Below are 21,940 nucleotides of genomic sequence, written 5' to 3'. Positions count from 1 at the left end.
GAAGTCAATTTAACCTAAAGGAAAACTGAAAAGCAAAGAAACATGGCATTTTTCTATGTAAGCACAGGGTGGTATAGACAAAATTCTGCAAAATTAACTTTGAAAACCATGAAATCATGAAGTAGTTGAGGATAGGGGAGTCCTTAGGAAAAAAGAAAAGAGGGAGTGAGAGGGAGGAGAGGGAGGAGAGGGAGGAAAGGAAGGAAGAAAAGAAGGAAAGGAGGGAGGAAAGAAGGAAAGGAAGAAAGAAGGAGGGAGAAAAAGAAGAAAAGAGAATCCTGCTCCTCCATTATTTTGGTAAATACCTTTTGTGGGCCATTTTGCTTTTTTCAAGAAGATAAAAATGTTTCTCCATACATCTTCATCTGGAGCTCTGTATAAAGAATATCTCACTACTTGAAAACACTCCTCTGAACTCTAAGTGACTTCCAGGTAGCCATGCTATGCCCTACAGCTTGAGAAGTAATGAAGTTAAGTCTCTTCAGGAAGAACTACAGAAGTGGATAAAAATGCATTAAACGTCTACACTGTGCCATGGCGTATCGCTAGCCATTTTGACATACATAACAAGGCACAATGATCAATTATTAAATATGGCCATGCATATTTTAAAATTCATTCCATATATATACATATATATTCATTATTTATATATTTATGGAGTCTTGATTTACTTACAGTATTTCAATGACACACTGTCAGGCTGTATCAATAGTGAAGCTGAACAAAGGAGAATGGTCATTATTTTAACCAACTGTCACTCACCTGCCCTGGCTTTGCTACCTTTCCTACACAGGCAAGCACGCAATAGATGATACCCATAGCTCACATAGGAATATATGATCAGCATCCTTTCTGCTTCCCCGAGTCAAAGTTCACACTTACAAAGAGACAGCTGTATTTGTTCCCCAAGCCCCTTATATCAGTACTACTTGTTTTGTAATTGTCCCTATTTAAATATTATGTAACCCAATCAAATATGAGTTGTTGCCTCTTTGAAAGAGAAGATGAATGCTTTGGAAGGACTTCATACAAAAGGAGTTACTATTAAAATGACTGCTGTTCGAGTAGGTATGAGAGAGACCAATGCAAAATATAGGAGGGGGAACCTCATACATTCCTAAAGGAATTCTGCACTTAGATTGCTTTAAATCCTTATCTTCGAGTTCTTGGTTTTACTTAAGGAAACCCAAACTGAAAGTCATGATTAAGGCATTATGGCTATGATTTGTGGAAGAAATACAACAAGACTCCGGTTAGCACATTCCTACGTAAAGCAAAGGGCTTGGCCCTAAATGAAGACTAGGGAAATTAAAGTAAAATTTTACAAACTTACAAACTATGTGTATCATTCTTAAGATTCTCCATCTGAACCATTCCAGTCAGCTCACAGGCCAGCTCTCGGCCTCCAAGGATACATGAGCTGGCTTTCACTGAATTCCAAAATTTAAAAATATCCTGAGAATATCACACACAGTACTAGCTTTTGCTTTTAAACTAGCTTAACTTTTACATATTATACAATTAACATTTAATATGTAAATCCTCCCCCAACACACACACATACCATACCCGCTGAAACTAAATCATATAAATTTTGCATGAGAAGAGACTGAGTAGCACTAAAATCATTAATCTCTCCTGGAGAAATGAAGGGCTTTTTAAGCAATCAATTCTCAATCTTGACATCAGTTTAAAGCTATAGATTATATCTTGAGCTCTCAGGATCCTAAAGCTTCATTAATCTCTGTCTCAGAGGCAGCAAAGACTTATTCATGGATTTATTTATAGTGACTATTTATGTTTCACACATTCACTTTGAATCCCACATCAAGAACAGTGATTTGTGGTATTATTTTGTATTTTGTAATCTTTAATCTATGATAGATGTTCTATTCTAAGCTGCAAAAATGGTTTTGCACCACACAGAATTTTAGATGAAGAAGATTATGAGATTATCTAGTTTAGAAGAGAAATTTCTCTCCTGACCCAAATTGGCATGCCGAAGCCATTTTGTGATGCAGAAATGTATGCTGTCTCATTATTCTTGATTAAGACATTGAAAAAAATTACGTACTCATCAAATATCCTTCTAATTTTTATTTACAAAAGTCTTTTCATAAAGACTTTCATGTCATAACCCCTATGGTGCTGGATATTTTTATTTATTCAAAAATTTATTTTTGAAGTTGCTGGATTGTAGGTCATTTTCTAGGCTGTGATATTGTACTACATCTAGTTGTGTAAGATGTTATTACCATTGAGGAAAATGAGGTGACAGAAGGGAATACATGATCTTTTTTACAAATTAACATCAATTTGTAATTATCTCAAAGAAAATGGTAAAAAATTCTTATTGAACAAAAGTTGATGAGGAGATATACGCTATAGCTGAAATTCATGATTAGACTATAAGTTTTCCTATCTACTTGTTCTGGACCTTAGACAAGTTGCATTCTTTCTCTGAACATACCTCTTGGTAAGAGGAATAATTTCTCAGAGGTACTGTATTGAATAAATTAAATGATAGATATCAAGAACCCAATACAGTAGCAGATGTTCAAGAAATGACGTGTATATTATTATTTATTAAGCAGGCTGTTTTTTTAAATTTCCCAGCTTAATACAAACTTATAGTTAAAATATAAATGTCCTGTATCTCCAATTCAAATGACTGAATTATTACTTATGCTAAATTGCACCTTGCTACAGGCCTGCAACATAAAGGAGTAAAAACTAAATGCAAAGGCGCCATGCCAGAAAGTCCAAGATTCTACTGAAAGACTATACTTCCTTTTAAAGAGTTAAGATCCTTAAATTGCTCAGTGACATGGAATTATCCCCTGCCATTTATGCCAAATAAAGACTGTGGCGAGCCACAGGAAACAGTGAAGCCCTTTTATGTAATTAGAAATCCTACTGGAAGAGAAAACAAACTGTGGATAAATGCAAAGCACGATCCCAACATTCGGGAAAGCCACTGAAATATGCAGTAGCAATGAACATCTTCCCATTCAGTACTGTTACATTTGACAAACTTGAGTCAAGTGCACCCCTCTCAACAGTTAGGCATAAAATATTAAGCCTTTTCTGAGTTCCAAAAGATGACTAACCAGCAGTAAACGCTGAATTCAGAGAGAATGCAGGATCCTGCAGCAGACCAGGTCTGAAAGGGATCCCCCGTCTTTACAAAACTCTGGACGCCTGGGTAGATTTGGCAGTTCTTTTTATCGTTTTTATCAGTAATGCGACCAGAACACCACAAAGCGTCATTCATCATAGTCAAAAAAAAAAAAAAAGGAAAATATTTGTGTCAGAATGTTTGAGATGACTTCTAAAGAATCTGATCCAAAGGATGTGTCATATATTTTAATACTGCCTCTTTCAGGTGTTGGAAGTCAAGTTTCGGCATGCAGGGTTTCTCTGCCTCTCTAACAATTCACTGTCTTTCACTTGTCTTTTCCTAAAACAACTAATTACACTTAATGCTATTTCATTAACTTACACCCGGCAGGAAAGCGTTTTTTGTTTTTTTCTCCCTCTCTTTTTTCACCCTATCAGAATGTTATTCCTCTGGAAAAAGGCATTTCCTCTTTAGCAGTGCTATAAAATTTAAAAGCACAATTTTGGAAGACGTAGCGGACACTGAGTAGGCCACTTGGAGCTATCCAAACCTACTTCCAATTCCCATCTTCAGATCTTATTTTAGAATCTTAGATAATTGCCACTTCATTACCTTTCCTATTATGCATCCAAATGGGAGGAAAAGTTTTAAACATAAACCTTGGCTTTCTGAAGCCACCTGCTTTGGAAGTGCTTAAGATAATTCATATTGTCCTTTAAGGCAACAGATGACAACCTTAATCTCTCTTCTGAATAACTACTTACAGTGGAGAAACACAAGGGAAGGTACCAGACAGGCATTTCCAAACCAGCTTTTATTCACACTTAAACAAAAGCAGACTTGACATAACTGGAGTGGAAACACCTAGGCAGATATAAGACCCTTGCCTGGGGGCACTGACACAGAGACATCCGGGTTCCGGAATTTCCTCCCTCGGTTCACTGGGGCCTTCGCCTCTAGGCGTCACCCTGTAAATAGCTGTGACAGGGCATTCTCTTTGTATATGAGTCCTTAAGATTTGTGTTTCCTTTTCCATTCATTTTGAAGATTATCAAATGTCTATTATATTTCAGAGTGTGCACAAACTGCCTCATTCCAGACTAGAAATGATAGCAGTCTTGTATACTCCACAGAGCTACATTTAGGAGGCACTTGATAGAAGACTCCCAATTAAGTCTCTTTTTCTTTGTTATGCTTGTTTCCTAGTTTCAGTTTCTTATTTCTCTGTATAAATTTTAGCCTTCAAAGTCTCCTTAATGACACAATTCTGAAAAGTTCTTTGGAGCTGAAAAGACTGCTAATATATTCATAGGTAACTGGGATAATTTTCAATAGTGATGAAATTTAACTGGTAATGAAATGTAATCAGTGAAATATTGACTCCATATGCATTTTTACCTTCTTTAAAAGAAACTGTGTTTACTTCATAAGTAACTTAAATTTTTCAAAAATATTTATTTATTTTAGAGAGAGAGAGGCAGAGCATGAGCTGGGGAGGGGCAGAGAGAGAGAGGGAGACAGAGAAGCCAAAGCAGGCTCCAGGGTCTGAGCTGTCAGCACAGAGCCTGATGCAGCCCTTGAACTTAGGAACCATGAGATCATGACCTGAGCTGAAGTTGGACACTGGACACTTAACTGACTGAACCACGTAGAGGCCCCTACTTCAAAAGTAACTTTTAAAGGAGCTAAGTCTTTTATTTGCATTTTAAAGGTAACTGTGTGGAGAAAGTAAAATTTAATCTTCAATATTAATCACCACTATCAATTATATAAAAAAAACCACAGGTAAATTCTAAAGTATCCATGACATCATAATCAATAGAAATAATACTTAAGTGCTTTAATACACAAAGACAAAAACAGAAATGGAATAGAGAATAGAAATAGAATAAGAAAGCTAAGATGGTGAGAGACAACCTTACATCTGTTTTGCCTTCATCAGAGCTCTTCCCAAACTAGTCCAGAGGTAGCCTGGCTTTACTTTGAATTAGGAAAGCCCTATTTAATATCCTCACTTCTAAATATGTTACCATCTCTGAGTTTGAATCTATCAAATGGTGATAATAATGCATTACGGCCATAGATGATATAAAAGCACCCATCAAACCAAGTACTTCTTTCAATACATGTTCAGCATTCTCTTCTGCTTAATTCAACTATTTCCAAGTTGGTATCATCAAGCACTTCCTTTCCAAAATATGTTTACAATATATATGACTTTCAAAACTTAACCTCTTCAAAAATATATGCTAATTGCACCTACCTTTTACTTTCGTTCTAAGAGGAAGTAAGAATTGATAGTTATATTGTATATAAAATAAGATTCATGTGATTTCAAAGTAATCTTAAATAACAAGTATGTCATCTTAAAAAGATGAGTAAACCTTTCAAAGCTCTAGTTTTAACATTCAAAGCATTCAAATACATCAATAGCATTACTCAGATAGCTACTTGAAGACTAGGAGGATAGCTTTTTCATAAAGGTATAGACCATATGGTAAATTGTTTGGTTATAACTAACCCATCAAATGAATGAGCCTTGATTGTTATGCTACTGGATACTACTGGACATAATACTAGTATTGAAACAGAGTTCAGGAGGGGCACCTGGGTGGCTTAGTCGGTTGGGTGTCCGACTTCGACTCAGGTCATGATCTCACAGTTTGTTGACCAGAGCCTGCTTCAGATTCTGTGTCTCCCTCCCTCTCTGCTCCTCCCATGCTCATGTTGTATCTCTCTCTGTCTCTCAATTATAAATAAATGTTAAATATTAAAAAAAAACAGAGTTCAGGATATGTTAAGTGGCTAATCAATGTCAAGTCCTATCTAGGCCTCCCCAACATTAAAAAAGGGAAATGGAATATTAGCATAATAATGCAAAGCAACTGCTATATGGGCCTATTTCATCTGGCATGGAAAAATAATGGAGTTGTTCCTGAAAGTCAATTACAGAGCATGGCATCTGGCACATACCATGCCCTCAAACTACTAAACATAATTTCTGAGTATTTTCTTGATCAAATATAAACTTAGTGTTTGATAAAAACATCATTGCATGAATAAAGAAAATAATGATTTGAACTCTATTCTCTCCTAGTATGATTGATTCTGAAGGTATTTTTTAAATGCAGAATTCTGCAAGGCCAAAGAAAGGAGTCAACTGCAATAAAATTTTAGAAACTGAGAAGTAGGTAGGTGTGCAGTCATTGAATTGGTGAACCAGAATTCATCAGGGGGAAAAATCAAGAAGCAACCTGACTCACATGAAAGAGCAACCAAAAAGCTCTGGGATCTACTGACATCAGGTACTGATGAAAGTGGGAAGGACAGTGGAGCTAAAAACAGCAAGACCGGTTGAAACTCATGAAGCTGTCAGGCTCTCCAAATGTATCTCCCCACTGTAGCAGAAGACTGACTCGTTCAAGTTTTTCCCTGAATAAAATAAAATTGAGGATTTATGGACTGGGGAACCCAAGCAGAGTTGAGTGATATTCTGAATATGGAGTTACGGCGGTGGTTGAGTCAATGTGTTTACACTTAATGCTGAAGCTCTCTGTCTTAATCCACTCTGCTCTTATTTCAGAGAACTGGCAGCCAGGATTATACCCATTGAAAAGAGATTAGGGGAATCAGGGGGCTTTCAAGGAATTGACCTGGCCAACTCACAATATAGCAAAGACCGTAGTCAACAAGCCCATCCACACGCAAAGAAAGCCCAGTCAGGTTTTAAGTGGCCAACTCAAATTCTAGATTTAGCCATGTATTCATTTGGGGTTGATGCTTAAGTAAATAAATTTTCAGTTATTCAAGCACACAAAATTTTATCTCTGATGCTCCTTTTTCACAGTAAATTCATTTACTCTCTTCCCAAAAAGGAAGTAAATGAGAGAAGACAAAAGATCCTGCAAACAAGAGATCTAATGCAAGAAAATGGCAAAGGGAATACACAGGATAATGATGGAGTGGCGGTGGAGGGTGGGTGGCAACCCAAGGATGACAGCTGTGTGAGAGGTCTAAAGGGAAATCGATCCAAATTAAAGTAGACTAGATTGTTTCACAGCAGAGATTTCTTCTGGTCAATGACATTAGCAGAGAACACTAATTGAGAGGAGATTCACACAATTTGAGGAACAGTTTGGGATGAATATGTGATAAACACATAGAAAGCTAAGCAGCAAACAAAAAATAACAGAACTGTAAAGAAAACAAAATACAACAAGGCAGGAAAGGAAATGCTCATAGTATACTTCATGGCTCAGCTATGAAAAATGATTAAATGGCCACCGTAATGTACACAATGGATTTGGATCCTGATATAATCAGGATATACTAGAGAAGCCAGTGATGGGATGTGTCTGCATGTGTGTAAATACAGGGAGAAAGAAAGAGAAAGCCTCGCCTTCCAGAGAGGGAAGTCAGAGAAGATCATAGATAATTCTTAAAACCAAAGAAGCAAGAAGTAGCAACAGAAGCGTATTATATGAAGGTATAGAGGTCAATCCTAAAAGAGTTAAACGAAGTGGAAGTACTTGCCTCCAAAGTGTAGGAAAATAGTTTGGACAGAGGCATTGGGGACAACTGCTTTTTTGGTAAAATTCTATGAGAAATATTTGCCTTTTAAGACTCTGCAAGTATAACTCGGACAAAAATTAGAATTACATGTGAAAAAAGTATGAGGAGATTTAAAGCGTATATTTTCATGATTGGAACTGTCTTGTTTTACTAAGAATAGTGCTTTACACAACAAAACAAATGAATATCCAGTCTAGAAGTGTGCCTCAGTGATGGATCTATGCCATATGTGAATTATCAGCCAAGCTTAGTGCTGAACTAGAAAAGAAGGGAGATTGTCATTGATTCTGGTTGCATAGGTAAGAGATACTGACAGTTGACAAAACAGATAAGCCTCACTACCTAGTTTAGAAAAGTCAGTACAACAAATGCAAGCATTAAAAACTGAAATCTAGGGAGCCGGGGTGGCTCAGTCGGTTAAGCATCCGACTTTGGTTCAGGTCATGATCTCACGGTTTGTGGGTTCGAGCCCCGTGTCAGGCTCTGTGCTGACAGATCAGAGCCTGGAGCCTGCTTCAGATTCTGTCTCCCTCTCTCTCTCTCTCTGCCCCTGTCCCACTCATGCCCTCTCTCGCTCTCAAAAATAAACATAAAAAATTTAAAAGACTGAAATCTATCCATTTAATTCTATGAGAAGATTCCATTCCTTTGTAATCCTGAAGTATAGAGAACACATGGGTATGTTAGCAATAACATTCATGTGAAATTTCTGAGCTGTTCCAAAAAATATTCATGTTTGTTTGAATATGAACAGCATTTCCCCAACATCTTGTAGTAAAACTCTCTGTATTTGCTCAGTTATAGTGGAAATCAGTTTCTCACCCACAAGTTCAATGTGAGAACATCTTGTATCAGAATCCCCAAGCACGTCTGAAGATGCAGATACTGGGCACCATTCCAGATAAAAAGAATCACAATCTCTGATATCTGATAGTATGATTTTTATTAAAGTCTTTAGATTAAAAAAAATTTTTTAATGTTTACTTTTGAGAAACAGAGCATTAGGTGGGGGGAGGGTAGAGAGAGAGACAGAGAGACAGAGAGACAGAATTAGAAGCAGGCTCCAGGCTCTGAGCTGTCAGCACAGAGCCCAACGCCGGGCTCCAACTCACAGACCATGAGATCGTGACCTGAGCTGAAGTCAGATGCCTAAGTGTGAGCTACCCAGGGGCCCTTAGAAAATTTTTACGCTATATTTGACATCAAGCTTATACTAAGTAATTTCCAGGGTTTTTGTTTGCTTGCTTGTTTTTCCCCTTAATCTAAGAGTTATAATATCTGCTCTGAACAACTGCCTCTCTTCTCCAAATCTTTCCAAACCATTTCTATTATATTTATTCATGTAGTATATTTATATGGGTATGTGTCTGTGTGTGTGTGTGTGTGTGTGTGTGTATGTGTGTGTGTGTTGTGTATACATTTCTTTTCTCTCAAAACAAGGTGAGTTCTCAGAGACTCAGGGCAATGCTATATACTATTAAATTTTTTCTCACGATGAAATATTTCATCAAATATTCTTTAATACATGTTGAAAGACTTAACAGGAAAATGGATGGGGATATTGAAGGCAAAAGTGTTTTTCATTGTAAATTGCAACAAACTTCTAGAGAATGATTCTATCAGGTTTACGGTCATGTTAACTCTAAGCTTTTAAATCTTTGTGGCTTGAGACAGAAAATATGAATCAATCAAACATCCAAGTTTCCTAAGTTCTTATTTTATAATCCCTTGCACATCAACTCAAAGTGGTGTGTCTGCCTTTTCTGCAGACCAACTGACTTTTCCTTCCTAACTACAAATCATACCATCTGTGAAATTCTTTTTTGATAGCTAGGAATTAACTGGAACAAAAAGAATCAGTAGAAATGGAAGAGAAACCATGATCTTCACATGAAAGGGAGCACTGTGCCCATGGGGTAGGAGTTGGTAGAAAAATACATTAAACAGCTCTTAGCCAAGTAAAAGCTTAGTCTTTGTAGCAATTGTATAATTTCTTTGATGTAATAAAATACTGTCATCTCTAGACTCTCTCCATAAATATACAATTACACTGTATATTTTACATAAAACCTAATCATTCAAAAAATCATACTATAGTATAGACATACAGTATTTGAAATAACTTCTTTTATTCTCTAAATACAACCAAAAAATTCTAACTTTTTTTTCCCTCTTAATTCTCTCTTAAGGTAAATAATAATTTATTTTAAAGGTTTAAAACCTAAAGTTTTCACTCATTAAAATCACTTTAATATAATAATATAGGCATGCAGTGCAATTTGTTATGAAATTCATAATTTTTAAAAATCTTGACATTCTAATACTGAATTTGTCTCTTATGGGATTAGGGTTACAATACTGCTCTAGGTATTTTAATTTCAGGTATGCTACTTTTTTTTCTCCCCTCTAAGAAAATGAACTTGATACCTTGTTTGAGAGTTACTTGGAATGTTTCTTAACCTAGACATAAAAGCAAATTTGGCCTTCAGTTAAGACTTTTCTTTACATGATATTAAGAGTGAAATAATCTACTGGCACATACCAGAAAGGACAGAAAAAATATCCCCCTCTCTCCTTCCTCTCTCCAACTTCAATATTCACTGAGCGGCTTTGTTCTCTGTATCCCGCATAATTAATAACTACTTTGGCAATCAGTCATGCATTCCTTAATGGCACCTCAGGCATCAAGTGTCCTTCTAAGCCTTCCCCACAGAAACCATACACCATTCTATAGTGCACACTGGCCAGACCCCGACTTAACACTGGACAAGTCATTTACCAAATCACTGTTAAGGAAAATCCAAAGTTGGGGTTATAAAGTGGCTACATTACTTGCGTGCCACTCTCTAGTATTATTTCATCGCTGGATATTATTTTACTAAAAAAACCAAAAAATATGTGATAACCAAACAACTGTTACTACTCAGTGAAAAAAGAAAATAGAAAATAAATAATAGAAAAGCTTTAGAAACAACTTAAAAGATGAGTTTCACAGATTGTTGTGAGTTAATGGTGTCTGCAGTTCATTCATCACTCCACACTCTTTTCAGGCAATAAAGGAAAAGAAGATAAAAATATACGGGGTCAATTAGACTGGTAGCTATAAAATCTATTTCACTTAATCTAAACTGATCCATGCATTAAATTTAAAAAATGAGAGTAAATGAATTGTTGAAGATATTACACATTACTTCTGATCAGAAAGCTTAAATTAAACAACTCTTGAAAAATACAATATTCAAAAACACTGTTTTAAAAGAAAAATCAATAGTATTTTAATCATCCTATGAAATGTTAACCAGGTTGGAGAGAAAAAACCCTCAAATGTCATAACTATTTTAAAACAGATATATTACAAACAACATTATACTCAACAAGAGTAGTTCTATAAAAGAATAAAACCATTAAAACATTCATATTTGGATCTGTATATTTTATTTCAAAAATAGGTATGGGTTTTTGATGTAATTGATATTTTTAAATGAAGACTTATTTTCTTATAAATAAACTTTTGATGCTGGAAGAAAAGATGCTATTTTCAGTCTTTGTAGGTCTCTTAACATTTTTAAATAATGGTGCTTATGCTACAGTACACAGAGTAAAACATACATAATCTATTATAAATTACTCTAAAATTAAACAAGAAATTTCCTTTTCTTTGTAAGAGATCCGAAGTGTGTGCCGGGCTCTCAGTGTGTGTGGCCTCCAAACAGAAACAAGCTGGCACTGTTTTATTTCAGTTTTGCTTCATTTCTTCCCAAACAATCTCTCAGTGCTAATCTACCAGGCCTATTTTTTTTCAGCATGAAGGGAGAAAAAAATCGAAGACATTATTAACTCCTTATGCACAATCATAAAAGCTGAATATATATTGTGTGGTATCAATTTGCACAAATTTATTTTTCAGTATTTATTAATGGGGCCAAACAGGGGTATATATTTCCATAAATAATTCTTGAAAATAACACTGACATGCTAACATTTAAATTTATGTAGTAAACCTAGTGTTTTTTTAAAGCTATAAACAACTGGCTGTAATTTCAGGTAAACATCTCATGCTGAAGTTTTTCCTAACGTAAAACTCAGCCTATAATATCAACTTAAAATAGTAAAGTTAAAAGATAAATTTTATTTATGTCTTACTCTAAGGTACCTGGGAATCAAGAAAATGATACTAAAATCTTAATATTACAAATAACAATATAACCATATACAAGAGAATATGGAAAATCCTTAAATATTAAATCATCATTTTATTCCACGTAGTAAGTAATCCTTTGTTTAACCTATATGCATTCTCATTCATTAGTTGAGGGGAAGAGAGTAGGTAAGCCATCTTACACAGGTGAACACAGTTTTTAATGGCAACATCTACGGTAACACAGTTTCTGAAAATTTTAACTGATGTATTAAAACTCTACCGCTAAGATACATACCATCTAAGGTTGGTATAGAAACAACCAAATTTAAAGGTTAGTTAGAATCAAACATACTCCCAAATTCATACTCCCAAAGAAGGCTACAGAATGGTCTCCCTTACTTGTAGACTACAAAGAATATTAAAATAAACTTTCTCCATAATTGTCCCAGAAAAAAAAAGAAACTGATTAAACTCAAAGTTTTTGTTGGTGTGTGAGCAGATGCAAAATATTGAGTTAATTATAAAAAAGCTAGGGAGTACGATTATACACATTAATGGTTATAATGTCATAAGTAGGCACCAATTTCTTGAACTGCTTGGGATGTTCCACTCCTACACAGAGAGAGACAGAGACAGACAGACAGACAGAGACAGAGAGACACAGAGACAGAGAGAGAAACTAGTTCCAATATATCGGGACCAGGAGACTACCTGGTGTCATTAGTGTGATTCCTTAGTGCTCTCACTGATGAAACAGCACTAGTATACAACAGTGACAAAGGTAGCACATAGTAAATAAGAAGGCAGTACAACTCCAAGGGGGTTTAGACAACTCCCAGGGGAATGGGAGATACTCGTGAGCAGGTGCTGCAGGGTGTGCTAGGCACTCAGTAGCAAACCTCAGTTCAGAAAGCTAATAGTCCACTGAGGATCTATGGTTCGTATCATTTTTATCATTACAGAATTAAGGGAGACCACTGTGGCCAGTGGTCCGCAAAGTCCTATATTGCAAGGATGGTTTTGCAGCCAATGAGAGCAATGCCTGTAAGGGGCTGGGTGTGCTAATTATGAAGTGCATCTCTGGCAAAAAAAAAAAAAAAAAGAAAAAAGAAAAAAATATTAGAGATGATCCAGGGGTTGGAGGGGCATGTGCCCTTGAGCAAATGCCACAGAAACTTTTAAGTCTGTTCTTGAAAAGGCAAACATTTTTCCCTTAGGGTTTCATTCATTGATACACAGATAAGATTGATGGATCTTTGCCAGGCTAGTAATAATGTTGTGGGGAGGAGGGGCACGCAGGGAGGGATGTCATTTAGCAATACACAATGATAATTCAAAACATTCTGGAAGACTTAACAGCATATTCACTTGTCAAATTTTCACTAACCAAATCTCACCCTTCTGCAGGGAGTTATTGAGAACAGGAGGGTGGCTGTGTGGGAGAAGGGACAGACAAGGAACCCAGACAAAGGATTCCAAGACGATGAAATGGCAGATAAATTGCCAAAATAGATTTAAACCCAACAGAACCTAAGTTTGTGAGATTGTAAAAGTCATATATCAATGATCACCCCAGAGGACAATATGGCAGAATTAAAATCACCAAGGCATACTTATTAGGCAACAAGGACAATGACATCAAATTCCCTTGTTTCTTGCAATCCAATGGCTGCTGTTTTCCTAAGCATAAGGCAAGTTAATAGATGATGTCCTATGTATAGCTCTACACATTTCCATGTTCTGCAGCCCATCACAGGTCAACTCAGGTGCCATACAAAATGTGGCTCAATAGATGCCAGGAGAATGCCAATTCCCATATTTACAGTTTATCAAATCACTTCAGTAACTATTTAAAAATGCACTTAATTTAATTCTAATGATGCCAATGGTGATACACTTTTCATCTAAAGTCTCTCAGATGCAATTTCTGATCTTATCACAGTAAATCTCCAGGACTAGGTCAAAATCAGGTGGCGGGACCCTTCTGAGTCAAGAGAATAGATGGTGCTTACTCCAAACCCTGTGAGGCTTTATCTCATCTTAAGGCTCATGAACCTGGTATCCTCTGACAGATCAAAATACAGGTGTCAGTGAACCTTTTGTTTAGATAAGCTGGAGCAAGTGAATGGTATCACTAACTCAGCATTCAAGGATTTATTAAGAACCTATAATGTGCCCCAGAACTGAGTACAACACTATAAATTTCCTGTTTTTTTAGCCTTATGTATTTTATTTAATCCACACAACTCCTTGGGTTATACAAATAGCTAACCCATGCAGTCATAAAATTAGACAAATACAACCCCTGATGGTGGCATATATATATTTTGGCTTACATGTCTTACTCTGTAGCATGATTATTGGTATACATATTTAAAGTAATATAATAGGAAGAAGAGAATTTATTTAAGATATAAGTACCTTCTCAGTTTCAAGTTTACTTTTGTCACAGATTAGGTATCAATAAATCCTTTGTTGTGATATAACACCTATCATTATGTTGTAGTGAAATTTAATTGTTTCAACTTTATATATTTAAGAACACTACATATGCTAAAACTCATACTGAAAATCTGGACTACATAACTTTGTGAAAGTGTAGTCCTATTTCCCTATGCTTAGAAATTTTTAAATTCATAAATTCTCTTAAGTAAGATACTGTGAAAGTGTGTTTAACAGATTCTTAGTGGTTTTATTAAAGACATCATCATAATATTATTTAAGCAGGATAAATACTAGGATAAGTAGGATAATAGAGATGACAACTTTTTAAAATATATTTTACTAAAACAGTATTACTTATCAATCAATAGTGGTTTTTGAAAATGTTCTTTCTTGTCTACTATTAACATTTCTCATTTCTAGATAAAAGTTTTAAATCTTAATAAATGTAAAGAAAAAAACTAAATTATTCATTTCTTGGGTGTGGAGTTTGGTGAGTTCCTTGTAGATTTTGGATACTAGCCCTTTATCTGATATGTCATTTGCAACTATCTTTTCCCATTCCATCGGTTGCCTATTAGTTTTCTTGACTGTTTCCTTTGCAATGCAAAGCTTTTTATCTTGATGAGGACCCAATAGCTTGTTTTTTGCTTTCATTTCCCTTGCCTTTGGGGATGTGTCAAGTAGGAAATTGTTGCACACTGTTGGTGGGAATGTAAACTGGTGCAGCCACTCTGGAAAACAGTATGAGGTTCCTCAAAAAACTATCCATAGAACTCCCCTATGACCCAGCAATAGCACTTCTAGGGATTTATCCGAGGGATACAGAAGTGCTGACACACAGGGGCACAGGTACCCTTATGTTCATAGCAGCACCGTCAACAATAGCCAAATCATGGAAAGAGCCTAAATGTCCATCACCTGATGAGTGGATCAAGAAGATGTGGTATATATATACAATGGAGTATTACATGGCAATGAGAAAGAATGAAAGATGGCCATTTGTAGGAAAGTGGATGGACCTTGAGGGTGTCATGCTAAGTGAAATAAGTCAGGCAGAGAAGGACAGATACCATATGTTTGCACTCATAGGTCTAACAGGAGACCAGGAGAAACCTAATGGAGGACCACGGGGGAGGGGAAGGGAGAAAGAGAATTGGGGAGAGAGAGGATGCACAACCTGAGAGACTACTGAATACTGAAAATGAACTGAGGGTTGAAGGGGGAGGGTGGGGGGAAAGGAAGTGGTGGTGATGGAAGAGGGCACTTGTGGGGAAGAGCACTGGGTGTTATATGGAAACCAGTTTGACAATAGACTATTAAAAAATCTAAATTATTAAAGTAAGAAAAACTTTGGAAATTAACTAAAAATGGTAGAGAATCTATATTGGCAAAAAATATTTCATCATGGAACAGAGGTTTGGATATTAGATAACCCATATAAGGTAACTGATCAAGATTCACAATTTATTTATGACATATAGATTAGAGCTATCTATCTCCCTTAACTTTGATTTTACACAATAAACGATTCTACTGTTACTAAATGAATATAAGGCCATTTTCAAACTTTAGTTTTCACTTTATGGTTTCTCTTAACTATATCTCCAACAATAGTTAAATTTATTAATTTGTCGCATCCTTAGTGTTCCACAGATGAGTTTGGGCAACCAAAAGAAGAAAGTTCTACTTAACATTACAATAAGAATATAGTATGTAATGTTTATTATTGATTCCATATTTTCAAATTGGCTTCATGAACTGCTAGCCTGCTATGAGCATTGTCCTTATGCCCACTAAGAACACAGATGTCAATGCGTGTAACCCTTACTATGTCACGTTCCCAGAGTGCTTGCTGATTTGTTACATCTCCTGGCAAAAGCATTGAAGGTATCAATTTTTATATTATTTTAAATGGTGATATTATTGATCATATTTAAAAGGTATATTAGGTGACATCATCATATGTATAGGAGTACTTCAGAATTACTAATAAGAAATGTGATAAAACTAGTGAAAGGGTTTTTAACATTTCTGTTGTGCAACAAATAGGTATGAATGCTTGAAAAATATGTAAAACAAAAGATACAAACCATCAGACTATAACCAAAACTACAGTAACAATTACAATTCGACCAAGTAGATTTCTTAAATTCCAGTAAGAATTTCAGAACTTTTTTATTGAAACATAAAGATATTAAGTATTATTCAAGCAGGATAAATATTAGGATAAGTAGGATAATAGAGAGGACTACTTTTTAAAATATATTTTACTAAAACATTGATTTTAAAAGAATAACTAATAAGCTTACTTCTCTCAATAAAAAGAAAACTGTCATGTACAAAATGTTATGTACATATTCATAAACAACACATGTGAAAAATAAATTTTTGGCAGGCACAAAAAAAGGAAAGATGCCACCTTAATGGGAAAAAAAAGTAAAACATCACATAAGAACACGAAATTTAAGGGCAATTAGAGACATGAATTTAGTTAAAATGGTATTAATATCAAACAGTGCTGGCTTTCTAGTTCTGCAATGTGTTCATTCAAAATATATAAATTAATTTGAATATTAGAACTGTTGGAATCCTGTGGAAATTTCAAAATTTATCTCTTTAAAGCGACAGTAACATTTAGCAAAATGCAAGAGTATCATATAAGAAAGGTCTACAAAAATGCTAGAAACCTAAAATCGTCTTTTATTATTTATTATGACTCAAACTTGAAATTCAGGAAGACTTTGTTTTTTCATGTTTTATTTATTTTTGAGACAGAGAGAGACAGAGCACGAGCGGGGAGGACCATACAGAGAGGGAGATACAGAATCCGAAGCAGGCTCCAGGTTCTGAGCTAGCTGTCAGCACAGAGCCTGATGTGGGGCTCGAACCCATGAACATGAGATCATGACCTGAGCTGAAGTCTGAGGCTTAACTGACTGAGCCACCCAGGCACCCCTCAGGAAGACTTTCTATAGTCCAATTTTTGATGGTTATCTAAATGGGAAGAGTAATAAAGACACAGATTTTCCTTTTTTTTTTTTTAAGAGAAAATACTATATACTTATGTCACTTCCCACAAACATTAAAATAGCAGACAGTGAGTTGCAGGGGGGATTGGGTATGGTACAATCTCCTAAAAGTTGTAAAAAACATGTTTCATTTCATTCCTCTGAAAGAATGTTTAACATGGCCAATGATCAATGATCTGCAGTGATGGAACTTAAGTGATTTGTGATAACTACCGTGACGTTTATGAATTAAAAAAATCAAGGCAGGCAAAGGTTATTTGCTTTTTGTTTTTCCTGATTTTCTTTTAAGTAAACAAGTAACTGACCGAATTAAACAAGGGAATCTGTAAGTGGTACTTACTGGCATGACAATGTTGTAGTGGATGCAGAACCCCGGTTCTGAAGGAAAATATTCATCAGATACAAATCTTATCCTGATTTGATTTCCTTTAGAAATCTGTTTTCCTGGTACAGTACCAGAACCACACCAGCGTCCTAATATAGTTCCATCACTGGGGTCTTCAACTTCTACAAAATCATACCTGCAAGAGACAAAGGCAAAATAGACATAACATAATCATAACAGGATCTGTTCTTTTAGCAATTCAAATTCCATGTTCATGGATACAGTGGATCGATCTATGGTTCAACCAGAGCCAGGAGTCCATTCCAAACTTAGCTGGGTAAATATATTCAAATATTCAAAGAAGAAGCATAATCAAAAAAGCCTTCTCAATTAGGGCAAAATGTATCTTCTATTTTAAGCCCTCCAGTGCTACTGTTGATGAGCTCCAAATTCACTAAAAATAGCCATCTCAATGCTTAAATATTTTGTATGGAGCAACCATATCTGACATTCAATTATGAATTATTCAATTTCATTTCCACTTGAACATTATAGTTTTACTCCAATTTCAACTGCTATTATCACTGTCCATTACTTTCTGGCAGTAACACTTTCACTCTAGTCAGACTCCTTGGCTCCCTTTCTTCCTCTCTGATGCAAGCTTCTCTAGAACCACATCATTATATACACATCCTTCAAATCTCACTTTGTACCAGTCTGCCTCTGCAAGACCTTTCTGGGTGTTCTCAGTTCACCGTCATCTTTCTGTTTTTGATAAACACATATTTTCAATATTCACTGTATATGTGCAAGTGATCCGTTTTCATAGTCTGTTAAGTCCCTGAAGAACGGAATCAGTTTTTATAGACTTCTAGTTTACATTGCACTACACACAGTATCTTAAACATAAGGAGTAAATAATGTTTCCATCAAATGTTAATTTTGGTTTGGAAGGTTTAGATCAGTGGTACTCATCAGGAACAGGGTTGCCTCTTAAGAAACATTCCAGAAATCTGTAGAGGCACTGAGGCTTACGTTGAGACCAGGGGAGAGCATGGCACCAGGACATAGTGCCACGTGGCGGGCCCGGTGCAACAATGTTCAGCGATGGAAAGTCCCGAAAGTGAGTATTTGTCCCATGTTCTCCATGCCTTTCACACAGTCCACTGGACATTTATGGAGGTGAAATTTTTGATACAGTTCATCTGAGTCTGGAAACTAATACTGTCTCACATGTAAGCACAAATGTATTTTGCAGTTTTAGCTAAAACCAAATTTTCCAGAAATTCAAACTATCAAATAAACTAAAGAAAGGTTCTATGTTTTGGAACTTACCAAGAATTACTGTTTTGGAAAAACATACCATGAACAGAACACTTATATTGTCTGCATCGCAATTAAAACAATGAAAAATATACACATTTGTGCATACTTAGAACTGTCATATTCATAATGAATCTGCTTAAACACACAAACATCTACTTCCTTTTATTTTCCTCACGCACTTGTGCATGTGTATTTATGATTTTAAATCCATTATTTTCATAAAACTTACTATGTTATTTCAGCTTTATATAGCACACATGCCATTATATTTATATTTTAAACAACTGTGTATATAAATAGATGGTCACTTCTATGAACTTCCTTTCAGAATACTAAAGAGGACATTGGAAAACTTTTCTTAAAAGGTAGGTCTGACATGGTTGAGAATCACTGGTAGGCTTTTTCAAAAATCTAAATTCAGTAAATACTAGACAACTAAAAATAATATGTTTTACGCAGTAGTGAATGTACAGAAGAAAAAAAGGTTGAAAATTATATACAGAGTATATAACGGGCAAATTCTACTTATAAATCTTCATCCTGAAGAAGTATCTAGAATTCTCTTATGACATGTAACAACTTATTTCAGCCTCATTTTTGCTTGGTCTTAAATTAAGGATGATGCTATTTAGTTCACAGGGATGTTTTAGGATAGGATACATGTGTAATTCCTAAAACCCTGTTGGCACACGGTTGCCATCGATAAAGCTGTCCTTCTTCTCCATCCTGCATCCCTTGCCCCCACCTCCTCATGAACTTTTAATATAACCTTGGGCGTTTGAAAGCAACAAATCAGAAAACTCAAATACAAAGGGGAGAATACCTGCTATACTATGTGATGGGTAGGGGTCATCGATGACAAATGTGTAAAACCAGCCAGTGTAATTATTCTCGGAGTTTGGTGTATGTGTGCGTCGTGGGACTGAAAAGTGGTGGGGTCAGAGTAAGAGGACTTGGATAAACAGACCTAAGTAGGGGCGCCTGGGTGGCTCGGTCAGCTCAGGTCATGACCTCGAAGCTTGTAAGTTCAAGTGCTGCATTGGGTTCTGTGCTGACAGCTTAGAGCCTGGAGCCTGCTTTGTACTCTGTGTCTCCCTCTCTCTGCTCCTCCCCTGCTCGCGCGCTCTCTCGCTCTCTCTCTCCTCTCTCTCTCTCTCTCACTCACACACACACACACACACACACACACACACACACAAATAAATAAACATTAAAATAATTTTAAAAACCCAGACCTAAGTAGTTATTTCAGATTTCCTTGGTATAAAAGTTGCTAACTTCCATTTTATGTGAAAGGGTAATTTTTATATCAAGATAGTTTACACGTGAAACAAAGCTATTTGTTCTGTGCTTGGGAGGTTTTCCCCTACATAATGTGGGTTACCGCCATTGCTAGTTTGAAGAGAGCCAGATTTTAGACCTGATCAATCATTCTGTAAGCATTTATGAAGTGCTGACTTGGTGCAAAGTGTTTTGTTAGGATTCTTAGGATACAAAGATGAAACTATAGCTTCTTTGGGCTCAGGGCCCATAAAACACTTGGGTAAGTGCTCTAATGAGAGTATGTAGGAAATACTGTGGAAGACTGGCAGAGTAGGAGTAATTCTATACAGTGAGATTAGGGTCAGTTTACAAAGGAACATTTGGGCTGTCAATGAGTACTGACTGAGCGGGGGTGAAAGGAAGGGAAATGGAAATGCGTTGTAGCGAGAAGGACAATATGTAAGACGCGACTGAAGAAAGAAGGGGCCAGGCATGGTCGGCTGTGAATAGAAAGTGGGGAACAAAGAAGTAGGTGACGATCAAGCTGGAAAGCAGGTGTAAGTAGGAAGGCCTTTGGTACTTCCGAGTCAGATGTTAGAATATTTTGTAGGCCAATGTAGCAAACAAGGAAGCACAGGTTTAATAGGCTCTGTTTCTTTTAAAAAATTAAGTCAACATTCTAAAAAGTGGAATTGCACAGAATATCTGGATTTCTGGCTTTTTTTCTTTTAATTAAGTTTGAAGATCTAGTAGTACTAATATCATTAGCCCTAGGGCGACTCCATGAGGGTTCAGATTTCTGGAATTGGTGTCAGCTCCAGAAGAGGTGGGATCTTTAATTTCCTGCCTTATCCCTAATGCCATGTGCCAGGAACACAGTACAGACTATATCAGTATACGGTGAATGAAGGAATGAACATCAGGCCTTCACTCCTTCATAGCAACTGAGGCTGGGACCAAGGGGAAAGAGCTTCAGATGGGACATGGTCTTTCTAAGTCCTTAAAGATCCCTGTCTTGGGGCGCCTGGGCGGCTCAGTCGGTTAAGTGTCTGGCTTCGGCTCAGCTCATGATCTCACAGTTCGTGGGTGCAAGACCCGCCTCGGGCTCTGTGCTGATGGCTCAGAGCCTGGAGCCTGCTTCGAATTCTGTACCTCCCTCTCTCTCTGACCCTCCCCTGCTCACGCAATCTGTCTCTCAAAAATAAATAAATAAATAAATAAATAAATAAATAATAAATAAATAAATAAATAAATAAAAAGATCCCCATCTACTACTTTCTATGCCGTTGCCATTCTTGCTGTTGTGTTGTTGTTGTTTTAACACAGAGATAGTCATTCATTCACATGCTCTGCCCCCATGCGCCTCTGAGGCACAGCCACGGAGGTTTCAGTGAGGGAGTAACACTGGCAGGGCACAGAATCGCCACCTCTCTGAGGAATGCCAGGAAACGATATCATGACAAGCGTGGGTAGAAAGAAAAGATCCTGTAACAAACACATGTAAAGACACAGTCTGCGAGGGATGCCACAGAACTGAGCGAAGAGAGAAGGGAAATATCGACCGGAAGCAGAAGTGATCCATGGTGCCTGTGGTACCGAATGCAAACACAGGCGAAAGACACTGAAAACCAGAAAGTATCCCTTGGGTTTGGCAATTATGAAGTCATTTCAATAAACTGGTTGGGCAGAACACAAAGCATCAAAAATTTACTTCA

At 36.4% G+C, this 21,940-nt stretch overlaps 1 protein-coding gene across 2 annotated transcripts in view; it reads right to left on the bottom strand.

Annotated features, from left to right (window-relative positions):
- PDGFC (platelet derived growth factor C) overlaps positions 1-21,940 on the bottom strand; it is a 199,844-nt gene that overhangs the window by 36,582 nt on the left and 141,322 nt on the right. For both annotated transcript variants that reach the window (XM_029939734.1, XM_029939744.1), the window contains exon 3: positions 17,652-17,832. In XM_029939734.1, the coding sequence (XP_029795594.1) occupies positions 17,652-17,832 (181 nt within the window). The remainder of the gene's footprint in view (positions 1-17,651; positions 17,833-21,940) is intronic.

This window comes from Suricata suricatta, chromosome 1, assembly GCF_006229205.1.
Source record: "Suricata suricatta isolate VVHF042 chromosome 1, meerkat_22Aug2017_6uvM2_HiC, whole genome shotgun sequence".
NCBI classification, from domain to species: Eukaryota; Metazoa; Chordata; class Mammalia; order Carnivora; family Herpestidae; genus Suricata; species Suricata suricatta.
The sequence above is the reverse complement of the archived record's forward strand: the minus strand, read 5'-3'. Positions and strand labels throughout refer to the sequence as shown.